We start from the raw sequence: 18,736 nt of genomic DNA, 5'->3' as shown, positions 1-18,736 counted from the left end.
GGTAATCACAGACACCTTTTGTAAAGCCCTGATTCCTTCCAGGATACACAGAAATCCGCTTGGTGAATGGCAAATCCCCATGTGAAGGAAGAGTGGAGCTCAAGGTTCTTGGGACCTGGGGATCCCTCTGCAACTCTCACTGGGACATGGAAGATGCCCACGTTTTGTGCCAGCAGCTGAAATGTGGAGTTGCCCTTTCTACCCCAGAAGGAGCACATTTTGGGAAAGGAAGTGGTCAAACCTGGAGACACATGTTTCATTGCACTGGGACCGAGCAGCACATAGGAGATTGTCCTGTAACTGCTCTGGGTGCATCGCTATGTTCTGCAGGGCAAGTGGCCTCTGTAATCTGCTCAGGTAAGAGGATCAAGGGTAGCCAATGATGAACCTGTTATCTAGTGGTGCGCCTGAAGAACAAGTATACCTATAGTGATGAAGAACAGAAGTAAAAGAGAATGATCCATTTTGAGGGATCACAAGAAGTGTACCTGAATATTAACCTCATTTGTCTTTTTAGAGAGAGTATAAACTTAATTTTCATGGACCTCATAGTTATCTAGTGCTTATCATGTGCCAGCCCTTCTCAAAGCACCTGATTAATCCCAGCCTGGCTGACCCATCCCCCTTCCTTTACCTCTAAAGCTATGTTTGTCCTCAGCTCATCTATCTAATACTTCGTCTGACCTCCATTCCTCACCCTACCTTTTGTATCTTGTATGACTGAGCAGTTTGATGTTTACAGGAAACCAGAGTCAGACACTATCCCCATGCAATTCATCATCTTCAGACCCAACAAGCTCTACCACTTCAGAAGAAAGTGCTGTTGCCTGCCTAGGTGAGAATCAGTGACCAGACTATGAAAATGATCTCAATCCTTAGGAATGCATTTTATTAATATTTTGTTTTCTCTTTCAGGGAGTGATCAACTTCGCTTGGTAAATGGAAGTGGTCGCTGTGCTGGGAGAATTGAGATTTATCATGAGGGTTCCTGGGGGACCATCTGTGATGACAGCTGGGACCTGACTGATGCCCATGTGGTGTGCAGGCAGCTGGGCTGTGGAGTGGCCATTAATGCCACTGGTTCTGCTCATTTTGGGGAAGGAACAGGGTTAATCTTGCTAGATGAGATAAACTGTAATGGAAAAGAATCTCATATTTGGCAATGCCCTTCACATGGCTGGGGGCGGCACAATTGCAGGCATAAGGAGGATGCAGGAGTCATCTGCTCAGGTAAGTTCTGCACATAACCTCTGGTCACAATTACATAAGAAAGGGCTGAGGTGAGGCAAAGGGTAGTGAGGAATATTAATCTGAGAGAATTCCCTGAAAAGCAGGTTCAGAGGGAACTGTTGCAAGAGCCAGGATCCCAGAAGTATAGCTTTGACGAATTAATGTAGTGCTGCCTCATATGCAAGGTAGTATAAAATCAGAAGGAGGAATATTCAGAAATGAGCTTGCATATCATGAAAATGACAACAAAACTAATGAGTTATTTTATAAATATCCATGGAGCTGGATATTGGGTAAGGATTCAGTGCACCACCTGATAATCACTGTATTAATAAAAATGTAGATTAAAAGGGACAAGGAGAAATACATCAGTGCTACATTCTACAAAGACAAAAATAATTACTATGCACAAATAATTTTTCATGACAGACAAATGAGACTTACTTGTCCTAGGAGCAAAAATTACCATAAGAGGCCACTAATCTTTTTTTTCGTATACATGGCAAGCTTTAGAAACTATTGTGAAGTAGAAAAATGTATTCAGTTGTAATATACTCGGAAAAATAGTACTATGACTCAGTAACTTAGGGAAGTGAAAAATTCTTTATGCCAAAAGTGATTTGGGTATCATTTCACATTTCATGACATAAATTTGGTAGAGGACATACACAACAAAACTGTGAGGTGTCAAAAAGGGAAATATTTCATTTTAAGATAATGTACACAAAGTCTTGGTTTTAGTGTCTGAGTATCTCACTAAATTTTAACTGCCAAGGGCAGTTGCAAAAAACACAAAAATGAACAGAATAAGATTCTTAAGTGACAGTAACTTAGAAAGAAAAATCCAAAATATAAATTAATAAAAGGCTTTGAGCCTTTTATTGAGATCTGGAAGTCAACTTAGAATTATTGGTGCCATTCTGAAGAGGTCCCGGAGTACAAAACCCAAGACTAGAAAAGCAGAAGATCTTTATAGAACAAATACTATATTTTACTAAAAGCTACTAAATCACCCAGAAGTTACTAAAGAATTACCAGTAATCGATAGTGTACCTATTTTTAAAGCCATTTTCATGTCAGAGTAAAAGAAGGGAGTCTTCTGAATTTTCAGAGAAGCTGTGAAACTACTAACTTTGTATTTCACCTCAGCGTTCATGTCTCTGAGACTGATCAGTGAAACTAGCAGAGAGACCTGTGCTGGGCGTCTGGAAATTTTTTATGATGGAGCTTGGGGCAGTGTGGGCAAGACTAATATGTCTCCAACCACTGTGGAGGTGATATGCAGGCAGCTGGGCTGTGCAGACAAAGGGAATATCATCCCTGCATCTGTCGTCAAGACAACGTCCAGACACATGTGGGTGGACAATGTTCAGTGTCCGAAAGGTTCTGACACATTATGGCAGTGCCCATCATCTCCATGGAAGCGGAGACTGGCCAGCCCCTCAGAGGAGACCTGGATCACGTGTGCCAGTGAGTATGTGTTGGCCTATATGAACATTCCATTCTACGACTCCATTATCATCTTCTGCTAAGTACTAGGAATGACTAAACCCTAGTTAATATGAGCATCTATTCTACCTGGACAGTGTAATTGGTTTTATTTAAATTTACCTATAGATTTTCAGGGTCTAAGATCATTTTTCAAATATTATATATTCTCTGTGGTCTTCTTGAAAGTTTTATTCAATTTTTTCTCTATGGACAAATAAGGAGCAGAGAATATGTGATTTAGTATTGACTATTGAATGGTCTACCTTACCTTTCCCATTTTTCTTTCAAATATTATCTTGCTGTATTACTATAAAGAGAGAAGCAGTCAGAAAGATCAATGCTGAAGTATTTCCCCATTCTCCATCGTATTAAACTGGAAGAAAATTTCTATGTATCTGGCAATACCCCAAGCTCTTTTCCATTTGAGACAACTTAACATTATGTAATGTTAATGTTATTCATTTGACATTTCCCGAGTCACACTAACATTATGTCCAGGATGAAATATTTTGCTAAAAGGGCATGTGCTTTCACAAAAGATAAATTTTATTAAAATATATTTTAAATGTGCATTAAATAAGCAAAGTTTTAAAATAGACATTTGAAAAGAGTTTCAAATCTCTCTTTTCCCCTGTGACCTCTTAGGAGTTTTTATCTTCTCAGAAATGACCTAGGTGTCTCTGATTTTTCAGACAAGATAAGACTTCAAGAAGGCAACACTACTTGTTCTGGACGTGTGGAGATCTGGCATGAAGGTTCCTGGGGGACAGTGTGTGATGACTCCTGGAACTTGGACAATGCTCACGTGGTGTGTCGACAGCTGGGCTGTGGCTCAGCTTTGGAGCCACTAAAAGAGGCAGCATTTGGTCAGGGAACTGGGCCCATATGGCTAAATGAAGTGAAGTGCAATGGGAATGAATCTTCCTTGTGGGATTGTCCTGCCAGATCCTGGGGACACAGTGACTGTGGGCACAAGGAAGATGCTGCTGTGATCTGCTCAGGTGAGTGCCAGGATACTGGATGAAATCTGGAATCTCTGGCAGCAGAAGAAGGGTTGGGCAGTCAAGTACATTGTGTAAAGACTGGATGTGTCAATACAGGGATCTAGTGCAGAGAGAATCATGATGTTTCTGTCTGAAGGAATGATGAAAATATTTGTTTTCATACATTGACCTTCACCAAGGAAAAGCATATTACTTATCTAGATCCCTGTGCAGAAGGAAGAAAGACAGGGAGATCATAGTTTTAGGTGGGAAGGAGTAGTTTACTTAGCTGAGAAGCACTGAGGGCTCACATAAAAACATAGAATTTTTTTTAAAATTTTCAATAAAAACTGTATTCTTTAATCCAGGAAGTGATACCAACACCTATACAATTCTCCAGTTTAAATTTCTTCTTCTCCCTCTCATCTATCACCTTCCCCAGTCACCAGGTTCTATATATTCTTTTTTTAAAATTAAATTTATTGGGGAACATTGGTTAAGAACATTCTATAAGTTTCAAGTGGATGGAAATAGAAATATTTGTTCTATATGTTACTCTAGAATTGAGTCTCTTCTTTTTTTCCCTACAGGAACTGTAACCAAAGAACGATCAAACATCACAGGTATATCTGGGTTTATGAGCATGGGATCAATAACCTGGATTATTTAGAACCCTTTTGTTAAGAGATTTTAGATCAGAAGCAGTTCTGAGAATATGAAATTCACTTCAGTGATCCTGTATCTAATGTAAGGGAGGGATGGTAGTAACTAGGGACCCAGGTTTTTGAGCTAAGACATTCTCATATCTTGTGATATTTACTTGTGCTTAGGTCTCGCCTTCCTTGTTGTATTCGGACTCATTCTGTTGTCTGGTCTCCTTGCGCTCTTCTTGTGGACTCGGAAGCGAAGACAGTTACAGCAACTTACAGGTCTGAGCCAAATTATGATCTCTCTAATGTCTTATGGGATTAGAAGATTCTTGGGATTAAAAAATATACATATTAGATTCAAGTATCAAATGGCCAGAAATATGGAGCCAAGAAGAGGCTTAAGCAGTTTCTCAAAAGGAGAGAACAAGATTTCAGAAAAGACAAGGGGCTTTGGTTATATTGATGATTCCTATACTTCACCTACATGTTTAATTGGGACATTATACAATTGATAGTTTAGAATGGATATGCTTATTTGGTTTCGGGTGAATCCTTTATTGCCCGAACATTTATTTGCCCTTACTATATGCTTAATTCTAATGTTACTGTTCTGCCAAGCTAGGTACTAGGCCCTGATGTAGACATGGATAAGCAAGTGTTTTTGTCTTCATGGAATTTCAAACCTAGTGGAAGAGATATACATGTAAACAAATAAACTGTAGTATAGTATTATACATTAATACAAATAAAGAAAAAGATGGCACTAAGAAGAGAATAACTAACTGAAAGGGAAATGGAAGTGTCAGAGGCTTCTAGGAGGCTTTTGAGGCAAACTTTGAAGATAGGAGTTCAAAGAACTGGGGAAGGTGCAATATAGGGAAGGAGAAAAATATGTACAAATGTAGAGAAGCTTGACAGATATCACATTTGTTGTTTTTTGGTGGGGAGTAAAACTTGAGCTCAAGGAGAGAAGCTACTGAGAAAGCTGGAGAAATGGGAAGAAACAAATTATGAAGTTCTGTATTCCATGGTAAGATGAATAGTCATCAAAGAATATTATGCCAAGCAGCCTTTCGGAAAGTTCTATTTGACAAAAGGATGTATAAGGAATTGAAGGAGGACCACACTGTTGACAAGGATAGCATTTTGAATTAGTTGAGATGAAAGATGAAAAATAACTTTATAGTGAGAATGGAGAGGAGGCAGATTTTAGAGAAAGCTCCGATGAACCAACAATTGTCACCTCAATAAACTTTAATTTGAAAAAAGAGAAAAGACTACTGCTGCCTTAGGGAAAGAAACTGGATTTTTCTACCATGGCAATAGCATCATTCCACTGGATTTGAGTTTGTGGCATTATAAGGGAAAATCTTGGTAGTAGAATGGGATGGAAACAAGACAAGGGTATGAATGAAGATTAAGTATGTTTGCATTGCTGCGGAAAAGCACACGTAGGGAAAAAAATCTTTATTGTGGTCTGCTGATTCCTGACCTAGGACCTCTGTTTTCAGTTTCCTTGAGAGGAGAGCATTCTGTCTCCCAAGTTCAATACCAGGAGATGAATTCCTCCCCCAAAGCAGATGATCTGGACCAGCTGAACTCCTCAGGTCTGTGGGTTCTTTGAGGGTCTACAACCCCGGGGTTCAGACCAGTAGATGCAATTGAGGCTGAGGCATTCTACTTTGCATAGCAGTGGAAAGAAATCTCAAACAGCTAGTAATAGGAAGCTTATGATGCACATGAGGAAGAAAGGCAGGAATAAACTGAAAATTTTTCTTGGAGAACATAAAAATTGCAATCATGGGGAGACCTCTGGCTAAGAAGTCTACGATTATTTCTGACAGAGGTACAAATGACCATGCAGTAGAATATCATGACTTGGACCTCATTTTATGAAAACAAAATTAATCTTCTGAAAAGTAGTTTAACTTTTCATATATCTCTTTTACAGTTTCTTCCATTCCCACTCCTGCTACTTTCCTTTCTCTAACTTGCTATGTATTATATTTTCCCTAAAAACGTATAAGCTTGAACTCTCTATATTTTTATCCCATCAGAAGTCATCACTATTCACAGGACTGGCCTCATTTCCCATTACGTAATGCTTCTTTCTCTGTCCCCCAACTATTTAGCACCAGTGCACTGGTGCTAAATTCTGCCTCTAGGAAGCATCACTCTGCTAGGTTGGAAAAATATCCCAATACCCACTCACTGCATGAAGGCTCAATTCCTTTTCAATAGTCCTTACCTTCTAACAGGGGCCTGCCTCACATCTTCAGCCCAAGGAATTTGGTATTTGCTGCAGTTACACCAGGAAAACATATTTAAGGCATAGGAAAGACTTTCTATGCCCCTTAAATCACACTTGTTCGCCTTCCTAATTGTGGACAGTGTTTTTAAATGTTCAAAGAACTTCTAAGGCACTTGAGGGGAGGTCTGATTTATTTCCCCATAATTATTTTTTTCTTTTAAGAAAATCCCAATAAGTCAGATAGTTTTAATGCTGCTAGACTAATTTCTGTGTCTAAATGTCTTTCTGTTTCTGGATGAAAAAGAGACCATCCTGAAGAACACTGAAAAAGAAAATGGGAATTATAATCCAGTGAGGTGAGTGAGGAGAATTTATTCATCATTGTGCTAAATAAGTACATTCCTTTGGAAAATTGAGGACTCTTCTGGTATTAGAAAGAATGTATATACACATATATTTCCATATACATCTGTTTATGTATGTATATCCACATTTGGAATATATAACATTTTTATTACTGTGACTTACACATCTCTTAGTTACAGATATATTCTAAACCATAACAATGGTACATCACGGAGCTAAGAAGAAACTGGGTAAATACACATGCATAAATCTTTTAAAGATATTTTGGGGGTCATTTCAGGAAAAATATAAGGCATATTTATGGTTGTATAATGCATGCCATGTAGAGTAGTATAAGATACTATAGGAATATAGAAAGTTTGCCTAAAAAAGTTTGGGGAGATTGTGAAGGAGATGTAATGTTCAAGTTAAACATGAGATGACTGAAAGATAGACCATTTTAGAGAAAGAACATAACATGTACAGAATATGGAGGCATGAAATAGAAGCACACCTTTGGGAAACAGTAAGAAGTTTTGATAAATATGTTCATATATATTGAACATATTTTGGTGACAAGTGGTGTCCTGAGCACTGAAGGTACAGAGATAAAATATGCTGTTGAAAAAGACATAATTGTTTAATGAAATTTCTCAGTCTATTGGTGAGAATATGGAGAAGTTAATGTGGAGAGAGGGGAAGTGATGAGATCCTAAGGCTGTCTGGGTGGGTAAACACATAGTGTAATACACAGTGATGTGTTATAGAAGTGTACACTTGAAACCTATATAATTTTACTAACCCATGTCACCCCAATAAATTTAATAAAAATTAAAAAAAAAAGAAAAGTCTGCATGAATGGTCTTACCGGCTATATTTCATGTTTATATTTTATTTTAGGGAACTATTGGGCAGGTGGTATGCTTTAGAAGTTTAAGCTAGGGCAAGCTATGATCAGATTTACATTTTATAATTTGCTCTCATGAGGAAAGTATAACAACAACAAAAAAATGAACAAGGCAAGAAATTTATTGAGTTATACATCAAAGAGAAAATATGGTGAAATGAGTTAGTGGGTACATTTTCTGTTCTTTTAAAAAATGTGGGGAGGGCTATATATTTAGAAATGACATATAACAAAAGTAATATTTTTGTAGAAATATTACATATGACATATAAAAAATACAGATTGAGTCAAAAGATAAAAGTTGAAACTCTTGAAACTATATAAATGTAAAGTGTTAATGCATACGTATACATACACACATAGAATGTTTATAACTTGTATATTGCACGAAAAGGGTAAGTATATGTATATAAATTTCATATATATATATAAAATATATATATATATCGTATCAATTGTTAAGACAAAGACATCTAATGGATAATTGGGCAATGCTATGAAAAGGCAATTCATACAAAATTAATTTCAAATAACAAGTAGACATTTTAAAATGCTCAAATTCACCAGTATGTCTGAGCAATTCAAGTTATGATTAAGAATATATAAATTTATATACACCAGACCAACAAAAATTTAAAAGCACCAATATTTATTGTTGGTGGGAGTACAGAGAAAAATGTAATTTCAAACATTGCTATTGGAAATGAGAAGTGTGATACCCTTTAGAGAAAGCAACCTGGAAATTTCTATTAAAAAAATTTTTTTAATGCTTCATAGCTCCTTTGACCCAACAATTCTACCCCACAGAATTGTTTCCATACAGATAAAGCCACTAGTATGTAAGAACATATATAACAGATTATTTTTTGCAGTTTTGGTAGTAGTGGCAAAAGCTGCAAACAAAATGAATGGTAATCAGTGAGGTAGTGGCTGGAAAATTATGGTGCAGCCAACTGAAAAAGGAAAAATCATCTATAAAAGTGCAATAATATCATCCCATTTATGTGCTCATGTTATTTAATCTAATACAATGTTTACATCTATAAAATTATACGTGAATATGTATAAAGAAACATTTAAAAATTCTAACACCATTGTAAACTGAGGACTATAAATGACTTTTGATGTGTAATCTCAAACATATAAATATTATTCTGATATAATAAATAACACTTAAACTACTTTTTTTCCTTAAAGAGTAATCATTGCTGAATAACTGATTCAGAATCATGTGGGGTGCTTTTAAAAATAGAAATTCTAGGCACCACTGTAGTTCTATGGAATAGGAACCATTGCATTTTTCTGTTTAAGGAAGTAGTATGCTTTTTAATATAGGTGAGTGAGTGGTGTATGTGTGTGATAATGGAACACATTATATTATATTATAATGTAATTCTTCTATGCATGTGCATGTGAAGAGGAAAATAACAGTTTTTTATTTATGGCTTCAATTCAGCTTTTGACATACCTTGATGAAGACCTGGACTATTGAATGAAGTAAGAATTCAACTCCTTCACTGAAGATCACAATACAGTCCTATTTTTCCTATATTCCAAAGACTGCTGCTAAATTTATAAAAATTAGATTGATGACTGTGACTACTAAAAGTTGTATAAGACTTTCAGTGTGATTAAATAAAAATGAATGTTGCTGATTTGAATTTGTCTTAACTTTTTATTCTTGATTTTATGAATTTTTTTTAATTAAAATTTATTGGGTGACAATGGTTAGTAAAATTACATAGGTTTCAAGTGTACAATTCTGTATTACATCATCTATAAATCACATTGTGTGCTCACCACACAGAGTCAGTTCTCCTTCCTTCACCATATATTTCACTCCTTTTACCCTTGTCCCCTTCACCCGCTGGTAACCAGTAAACTGTTGTCTGCGTCTATGAGTTTTTGTTTCTTTATTTGTTTGTCTTATTCCTTTGTTACCTTGAGTTTTATATCCCACATATGAGTGAAGTCATATGGATCTCGACTTCTTTTGTCTGATTTATTTTACATTTTATGAATTTCTGGGTGTGCTTTCTGACTCCTTTCGAGCTTCATAAATATAATATGATGTCTTTTCATTTGGCAGTGTTTGTATTTGCATCTAATACATATTTTTCTAGTTTGGTTTAAACAATAATTTTCTTCTTATTACAAAATCAAAACAGATTGATTTCTCTTTTTGCTTTTTTTTAAGAAAGGGAAAGTTAGTAATTATTAAAGGATTTCTGTTTTTTAAAATTAAAGTTTATTGTGGTGACAATGGTTAGTAAAGTTACATAGGGTTCAAGTGTACAATTCTGTAATACGTCATCTCTATATCATATTGTGTGTTCACCACCCAGAGTCAGTTCTACTTAAATCACCATATATTTGACCCCTTTTACGCTCATCTACCACCCCTCACCCCCTTACCTTCTGGTAACCACTTAACTATTGTCTGTGTCTGTGAGTTTTTGTTTGTTTGTTTGTTTGTTTGTCTTGTTCCTTTGTTGCTTTCAGTTCTATATCCCACATATCAGTGAAATCATATGGGTCTCAACTTTTGCTGTCTGACTTATTTCGCTAAGCATAATAATCTCAAGAGCCATCCATGTTGTCGCAAATGGCACAATTTCATGTTTTCTTATGGCAGAATAGTATTCCATTGTGTACATATACCATATCTTCTTTATCCAATCATCTATCGAAGGACACTTTGATTGTTTCCATGTCTTGTCCACTGTAAACAAAGCTGCGACGAACATCAGAGCACATGTATATCTTTAAGGATAAATGTTTTCAGATTATTTTGGGTAGACACCCGGGACAGGGATTGCTGGGTAAAATGGTAATTCTATTCTTAATTTTTTGAGGAAACTCCACACTGCCTTCCATAGCAGAAACACCAATCTATATTCCCACCAACAGCATATGAGGGTCCCTTTTTCTTCACCGCATCTCCAACACTTGTTATTATGTGTCTTGTTGATAGCCATTCTAACTGGTGTGAGGTGATATTTTATTGTGGTTTCTATTTGCATTTGTCTGTTGATTAGTAATGTAGAGCATCTTTTCATATGTCTATAGGCCATCTGTATGTCCTCTTTGGAGAAATGTCTCTTCAGGTCTTCTGTCCATTTTTTAATTGGATTGTTTGTTTTTTGTTTTTGAGTTGTATGAGTTCCTTATATTTTATGGATATTAGCTCCTTATCAGAGGCATTGTTTACAAAAATCTGCTCACTTTCGGTTGGTTGTCCATTGTTTCTTTTGCTGTGCAGAAGCTTTTTAGTTTGATATAGTCCCATTAATTTTTTTTTTTAGCTTTTACTTCCCTTGCCTTTGAGGTCAAATTCCTAAAATTGTCTTTGAACCCAAGGTCCATAAGTTTAGTACCTATGTTTTCTTCTATGCAGTTTATTCTTTCAAGTGTTATGTTTAGGTCTTTCATCCATTTTGAGTTAATTGTGGTACACAGTGACAGAGAGCAGTCTAGTTTCATTCTTTTGCACATGACTTTCCAATTCTCCCAGCACTAATTATTGAAGAGGCTGTCTTTTCTCCATTGTTTGTTTTTGGCTCTTTTTTTTTAATTGTCTGTCCATATTTATGTGGGTTTATTTCTGTGTTTTCAGTTCTATTCTATTGGTCTATGTGTCTGTTTTTCTGCCAATATTATACTGTTTTGATTATTGTTGCTCCATAGTACAAGCTGAAGTCAGGGATTGTGATATTTTCAGCATTATTCTTTTTTTCTTAGGATTGCTTTGGCTATTCAGGGTCTTTTGTGGTTCCGTACAAATCTGATGATTTTTTGTTGTATTTATTTAGAAAATGCCATTGGGATTTTGATGGGGATTGCATTAAATTTGTTTATTGCTTTGGGTAATATGGCCATTTTACCTATGTTGATTCTTCCAATCCATGAACATGGAATGTCTTTCCATTTCTTTGTGTCTTCTTCAATTTCTTTTAAAAATGTCTTATAGTTTTCAGTGTACAGGTCTTTCACACACTTGGTTAAGTTTATTCCTAGGAATTTTATTCTAGTACAATGGCAAAAGGAATTTTTTTTAAATTTCTTTTTCTGAGATTTCATTGTTAGTATATAGGACTGCAATGGATTTTTGTACATTGATTTTGTATACGGCAACTTTACTGTATTCGTTTACTGTTTCTAATAGCTTTTTGGTGGAATTTTTAGGGTGTTCTGTATATAGCATCATGTCATCTGCAAAGTGACAATTTAACTTCTTCATTCCCAATTTGGATGCCTTTTATTTTTTTCTCTTGCCTGATTGCTCTGGCGAGGATTTCCAACACTATGTTGAAAAGCAGAGGTGATAGAGGACAGCCCTGTCTTGTTCCTCAATGTAGAGCGAAGGTCTTCAGTTTTTCACCATTAATTATGATATTATCTGAAGGTTTTTCATTTATGGCCTTTATTATGTTAAGGATTTTCCTTCTATACCCATTTCATTAAGTGTTTTAATCATAAATGGATGTTGTATCTTGTCAAATGCTTTTTCTGCATCTATTGATATAATCATGATTTTTGTCCTTCATTTTGTTTATGTGGTGTATCACATTGATAGATTTGTGTATGTTGAATCATCTTTATGCCCATGGAATGAATCCCACTTGATTGTGATGTATAATCTTTTTAATGCATTATTGCATTTGATTTGCTAGAATTTTGTTTAGGATTTTTGCATCTGTATTCATCAGACATACTGCTCTGTAGTTTTCTTTTTTTGTGTTACCCTTACCAGGTTTTGGTATCAGGTTAATGTTGGCCTCATAAAATGAGTTAGGGAGTATGTCTTTCTTCAATTTTTTGGAAGAGTTTGAGTAGGACAGATATTAGATCCTCTTTGAATGTTTGGTAGAATTCGCTAGTGAAGCCATCTGGTCCTGGACTTTTGCTTTGGGGAAGGTTTTGAATGACTGATTCAATTACTTTACTGTTGAACCATATATTTAGATTTTCCAGTTATTCGTGATTCAGCCTAGGAAGACTATAGGTTTCTAAAACTTGTCCATTTCTTCTAGGTGATTGAATTTGGTGGCATATAGTCCTTCGTAGTATTCTTGGATGATCCTTTCTATTTCTGTGGCATCCGTGGTAACTTCCCTCTTTCATTTCTGATTTTGTTTATTCATGTCTTTTCCCTTTTTATTTTGGTGAGTCTAGCCAAGGGTTAGTCAATTTTATTAATCTTTTCAAAAAACCAGGTCTTCATTACATTAATTTTTTCTATTGTCTTTTTGCTCTCTATTTCATTTAGTTCTGCTCTGATTTTTATTGTTTCCTTCCTTCTGCTGATTTTGGGTTTCATTTGTTCTTCTTTTTCTAGTTCTTTAAGGTGTAATGTGAGGTTGTTTATCTGGAATTTTTCTTCTTTCTTGAGATATGCCTGTAATGACATAAATTTTCCTCTTATTACTGCTTTCACTGCATCCCAGTAATTTTAGTAGGATGTATTTTCATTGTCATTTGTTTCTATGTATCTTTTGATCTCTATTCTTATTTCTTCTTTGACCCAGTTATTCTTTAACAGTATATTGTTTAATCTCTACATATTTGTGGTTTCTCCTGCTTTCTTTTTGCTATTGATATCCAATTTCAAAGCCTTGTGATTGGAGAATATGCTTGTTATGATTTCAATCTTCTTAAATTTGCTGAGACTAATTTTATGTCCCAATATATGGTCTATCTATTGAGAATGTTCCATGTACATTAGAAAAGAATGTATAACCTGATGTTCTAGGATGAAGTCCTCTATAAATGTCAATTATGTCCATTTCATCTAATATGTCATTTAGGGCTGATATTTATTTATTTATTTTCTTTTTCGATGATCTATCCATAGTTGTCAATGATGTATTTAGGTCCCCTAGTACAATTGTGTTTTGGTCAACATTTCCGTTTGGTTCTGTTAGTAGTGGCTTTGTATATGTTGGTTTTCCCTGATTGAAGGCATAAATATTGATAACTGTTATGTCTTCTTGTTCTATAGTCCCCTTTATCATTATGAAATGTCTATCTTTGTCTCTTGTTACCTTTTTTATCTTGAAATCTGTTTCATCTAATATTAGCATTGCTACACCTGCTTTTCTCTGAATACCATTTGCTTAGAGTGTCAATTTCCACCCTTTCACTTTGAGTCTATATTTGTCCTTGTAGCTGAGATGTGTCTCTTGGCAGCAGCATATGGTTTGGGTTTAGTTTTTTTATCCAATCTGCTACTCTGTGCCTTTTTATTGGTGAGTTCAGTCCATTTACATTTACGGTGATTATTGACATATGAAGATTTCCTATCATTCTATCTTCTTTTTCTGGTAGGATGGTGTCTCCATCATTTCTTTGCCTTTTTGTTGCTATCTTTTATTTCAGTGTGGTGGTATTCTATGAATTTCCCCTCTGTTTCTTCTTTTTTTATGTTTTATATTTCAGTTCTGCATTTTTTGAGTGGTTACCATTAAGTTTATATAAAAGAAAGTTTGATATTTAGAGTATTCCATTTTCTTTAGTACGCTTCCTTTCTCTATTCCTCTTTGCCAGGTCAGTCCTTTACTCTCTCCCCTTATACATTTTTGTTGTCACAAATTATCCCTATTTATGCTGACTTGATTTCTGCAATGCTGTAGCAAGTTTTCTTTTTCCTCTTTTTTTTTAATTTTTTTTTTTCTTTACCCTGTATGTTATGTTTAAGTGTGTAGTGAACTTTTGGTGTAGGCGTTGCCATTTCCTGCTTCTGTCTGTTCGTAATACTACTCATGGTTTTGTATTCTTTTTCTTTTTTATTTCAGGTCAAATACCCTCCTTCAGTATTTCTTTAGTGCAGGTCATGTGTTTGAAAAGTCCTTCAGCTTCTGTATGTCTGGAAAGATCTCTATTCCTGCTTCGTATCTAAAGGATATCTTTGCTGGATATATTATTCTTGGCTGATAATTTCTCTCTTTCAATAGTTTGAATATTTGATTCCACTCCCTTGTGGTTTGTAGAGATCTACTGAGAAATCTGATGATAATCTAATGGGCTTTCCTTTGTAGGGTACTGTCTTCTTTTCCCTGGCTGCTGGAAGATTCTTTCTTTGTCATTAATTTTTTATAGTTTCAACACAATGTGCCTTGGAGAAGGCCTGTTTGGATTGAGGTAATTAGGCGTTCTATTTGCTTCTTGAATTTGAGGGTCCAGTTCTTTCCACAAGTTTGGGAAGTTTTGTTGACTATTTGTTTGAATGTATTCTCTGTTCCCTTCTCCCTTTCTTCTCTTTCTGGTATGCCCATTATTCTTATGTTACTCTTTCTGATGGAGTCAGAAAGTTCTTGTAGAGTTCTTTCATTTCTTTTAACTCTCAAGTCTCTCTCTGGTTCCATCTGTGTCATTTCCAGATTTCTATATTTGATGTCACTGATTTTTCCTCCATCTGGTCAGCTCTATTACCCAAGCTGGCTATTTCGTTCTTCATTTCTTTTATTGAGTTTTTAACCTCCAGAAATCCTATTTGGTTCTTTTTAAAATTTTCAATCTGTTTGGTAAAATGTTCATTTTGTTTTTTTATTTTGTTTCCAAGTTCATTAAACTGCCTGTTTTTTTCTTCTTTTTTTCACATCTTGTTGAGGTTTTTCAGAACTGCAGTCTTGAATTCTCTGTCATTTAACTCACATATTTCCATGTCTTTAAGTTCATTTTCTGGAGATTTTTCATTTTCTTTCTGAGCTGCCTTGTCACCTTGGTTATTCATGGCAATTAATGAATTATTATTTCTCTTCCTGGATATCTACATGAATGTGTTTTGCAATAGGTTGATATGAAGAGGTGTTTCTTTTGCTTTCCAATAGGTGTTGGTGGAATGTTTTATTTTCTCTCCCACTGCAGCCTTTTATTCTCTCTCATGCTGTAGCATTATATTTTCTCTTGCACTGTTCTGGCTACTCACATGATGGGGTGGTTCCCTGCAAGGTGGGCTTTTCCTCTGTGAGCAGGTCGCCTGGGTATCGGGGCACCACCTCTGTGGGGGGATGTGGAGAGCTTCCGACGTCCCAGAGCTCTTTCTGCATCGAGATTCAGAGCCTGTGTGTTTCCATGGCTCTGTTTGCCCTTGCAGGGGTCCCCCAAGATAGGTGGCAGAAGGGGTCGGGTGGGTTGTGAGAGTTGGCGCTGAGCAATGGCGGCAACTACCAGCACAGTTAACTTGCCCCTAAAGTTCCTTCCCTTTTGCTGGAATTGGTTGAGCCGTGAGTCTGTGGCTGTGGGGCTACTGTTCTCAGAATTGTAAATATTCTGTTCTTTGATCTGACACTGCTACCTTTCCGCTTCTAGCACTGGGAGGTTGTGGGTGGGTTGAGCTCTGGGAGGGTAAGGAGGTGTTGGCTAGGCTCTGTGCCGGTGTCTTCCATCCTCTACTTGGCAGTGAGGGCTTAAACCACCATTCTCACCCTTCTTCCCTCAGTCTTTGCTCTGAGGTTCTGTTATGAGCATTGGGTCAGCCGTGTTATATGCTGATCTTTCAGGTAAAACTGTGGACTGTAGGGGAGTGCTTGCAGTCTGAAGTTTTCCCTCTCCCATGACTGTGTAGCTCCAGAATGTAGGGAGTTCTGAGTTCTGGTTTGTGTCCTGCAGCCCCATGGCCTGCGTCTCTGCACTTCCTCCTTCCCCTCTCCCCACTCACCCAATTTCCCCACTTTAGATGATTTCAATTGTGTGTCTCCTAGGCTTGCTTGTCTGCTGCCCAGGGAGTCCTCTATGGAATTATAGCTGCTCAATTTGTAGTAAATTCCAGGGGAGATTTCAAGTGGGTCTCCTCACACCACCATTTCTGTGATGTCCTCTGAAGGATTTCTTAATAATATAAGTTTATCTCTACAACACATGACTCTCATTGGATCTTTTGTTTATCTTTATTAAATTTATCAGGGTGACATTGGTTAGTAAAATTATATAGGTTTCACATGTACATTTCTATAATACATCATCTATATATCACATTATGTGTTCATCACCCAGAGTCAGTTTTCCTTCCATCACCATATATTTGATGCCCATTTCCCTCTTCTACCACCACTCCCACCCCCTTACCCTTTGGTAACCACTAAACTGTTGTCTATGTCTATGAGCTTTTGTTTGTTTGTCTTGTTCATTTGTTGCTTTCAGTTTTATATCCCACATATGAGTGAAGTCATATGGTCCTCACCTTTTTCTGTCTGACTTATTTCACTTAGCATGAGCATTTTTTTATATCTCTGGCCTTTTATATCTATTCCTTCTTTCTTCTTGCCATGATATAGTTTACCCCAACTTTCTGCAGCACCATCCATAATAATGGCACACAAATGATATGGAAGGAAAAAAGAACTTCTCAGCAACCTTAAATACGTCTTGACTTTTGACCAGACTGGACTGTAAAACTTCAGATAAAGATTCCTTTAAAAGAGATTGCATTGTGACTTAAGAAACTTTTGCTGGATATATTTCTGACTTGCAGTAATATCACAAATCCTCCCAATAGACTATGTTTGCTTTTACATGTGTAAGGGAGCTTAACTATTTGCCTCTTTTCAACCTATTTCCTCAAACATTTTGTAAGCATAGCTTTCACAAATATACACTTCTCATTTCTTTTTTTAATAAACTTTTTATTTTAGAACAATTTTATCTTTACAGGAAAGTTTCAAAGATAGTAAAGAGAGCTCCTATTTGCTCCTCATCCATTTTCAATTTCCCTTAGTGTTATCACCTTACATTACTATGGAACATTTGTCAAAATGAAAAAACTAACATTGATATGTTACTGTTAGGGGTTAAATTGTGTTCTCCCAAAAGGTATGTTCATGTCCTCATCTCTGGTACATGTGAGTGTGACCTCATTCGGAAATAGGATCTTTGAAGTTATAATCAAGTTAAGATGAGGATATAGTGTATCATCAGGTTGTATTCTCATCTAATGACTGGTGTTCTTCTAAGAAGAGGGAAATTTGGATACAGAGACCACAAGGAGAATATCATGTGCTGATGGAGGTAGAAATTGGAGTAACAAATTTCCAAGCCAGGAAATGCTTAGAATTTCTGGCAACCAGCAAGATAGGAAGAGACAAGGAAGTATCCTACTGTAGAAATTTTGAAGGGAGCATAGCCTTGCTGATGTCTTGATTTAGAACTTTTAACCCTTTTGCTGTGATGGTCAGATATCCGAATGAATATATCCAAAATTTTTATACACAAAAATAATGTCATTTATATACAAAGCAGCTCAAATTGTTATTATTAAATGCATAAAATAGTCAAACTATCAACTTTTTGTTTTGTATGGATTTCTGACATATTTTGGGGAAAAAAAAACACTTGAAATCAATGCAGTGGAAGAGCTAACATCCAGAATTGTAAAAAAAAAAAAAAAAAATTAAATTCTGCTGTTTTAAACCATACATTTTGTGATACATTGTTATGGCAGCCCTAAGAAACTAATATATTCACTATGAAATACATTCCAGACATTATTTGGATTTCACCAATTTTTTCATTAGTGTCCCTTTTCTGTTCCAGGATCCTATCCAGGATATCACATAGCATTTGGTCTTCCTATATTTTCAGTCTCCTCTGGTCTTTGAATTTCTCAATCTTCCCTTGTTTCTCATGACCTTGACAGTTTTGAGGTGTATGGGTCAGGTATTACTAGAATTTCCCTCTCTTTGAATTTATCTAATTTTTTTTTTCATGAATAGACTGGGGTAATGGGTTTTTAGGGGAAAATTATCACAAAAGTGAAGCACCTTATTCATGACACATCATGGGAATACATGATATGCAGTTTATCACTGGGGTATAACCCTTGATCATTTGATTGAGGTGGTGTTTATTGTGTTTCTCCACTGTAGTTATTTTTCTCCCCTTT

At 36.0% G+C, this 18,736-nt stretch overlaps 1 protein-coding gene across 1 annotated transcript in view; it reads left to right on the top strand.

The window, feature by feature from the left end:
• CD163 (CD163 molecule) overlaps positions 1–18,736 on the top strand; it is a 103,286-nt gene that overhangs the window by 17,545 nt on the left and 67,005 nt on the right. Inside the window, exons 8-17 of the mRNA XM_088789710.1 lie at positions 43–357; positions 743–835; positions 916–1,230; positions 2,380–2,700; positions 3,414–3,722; positions 4,295–4,327; positions 4,535–4,633; positions 5,866–5,961; positions 6,910–6,961; positions 15,831–15,985. Of these exons, the coding sequence (XP_088645836.1) occupies positions 43–357; positions 743–835; positions 916–1,230; positions 2,380–2,700; positions 3,414–3,722; positions 4,295–4,327; positions 4,535–4,633; positions 5,866–5,961; positions 6,910–6,961; positions 15,831–15,985 (1,788 nt within the window). The remainder of the gene's footprint in view (positions 1–42; positions 358–742; positions 836–915; positions 1,231–2,379; positions 2,701–3,413; positions 3,723–4,294; positions 4,328–4,534; positions 4,634–5,865; positions 5,962–6,909; positions 6,962–15,830; positions 15,986–18,736) is intronic.

The sequence above is a fragment of the Rhinolophus sinicus genome, chromosome 1, assembly GCF_057876585.1.
Source record: "Rhinolophus sinicus isolate RSI-liver-muscle chromosome 1, RSI-T2T, whole genome shotgun sequence".
Taxonomy (NCBI): domain Eukaryota; kingdom Metazoa; phylum Chordata; class Mammalia; order Chiroptera; family Rhinolophidae; genus Rhinolophus; species Rhinolophus sinicus.
The sequence above is the reverse complement of the archived record's forward strand: the minus strand, read 5'-3'. Positions and strand labels throughout refer to the sequence as shown.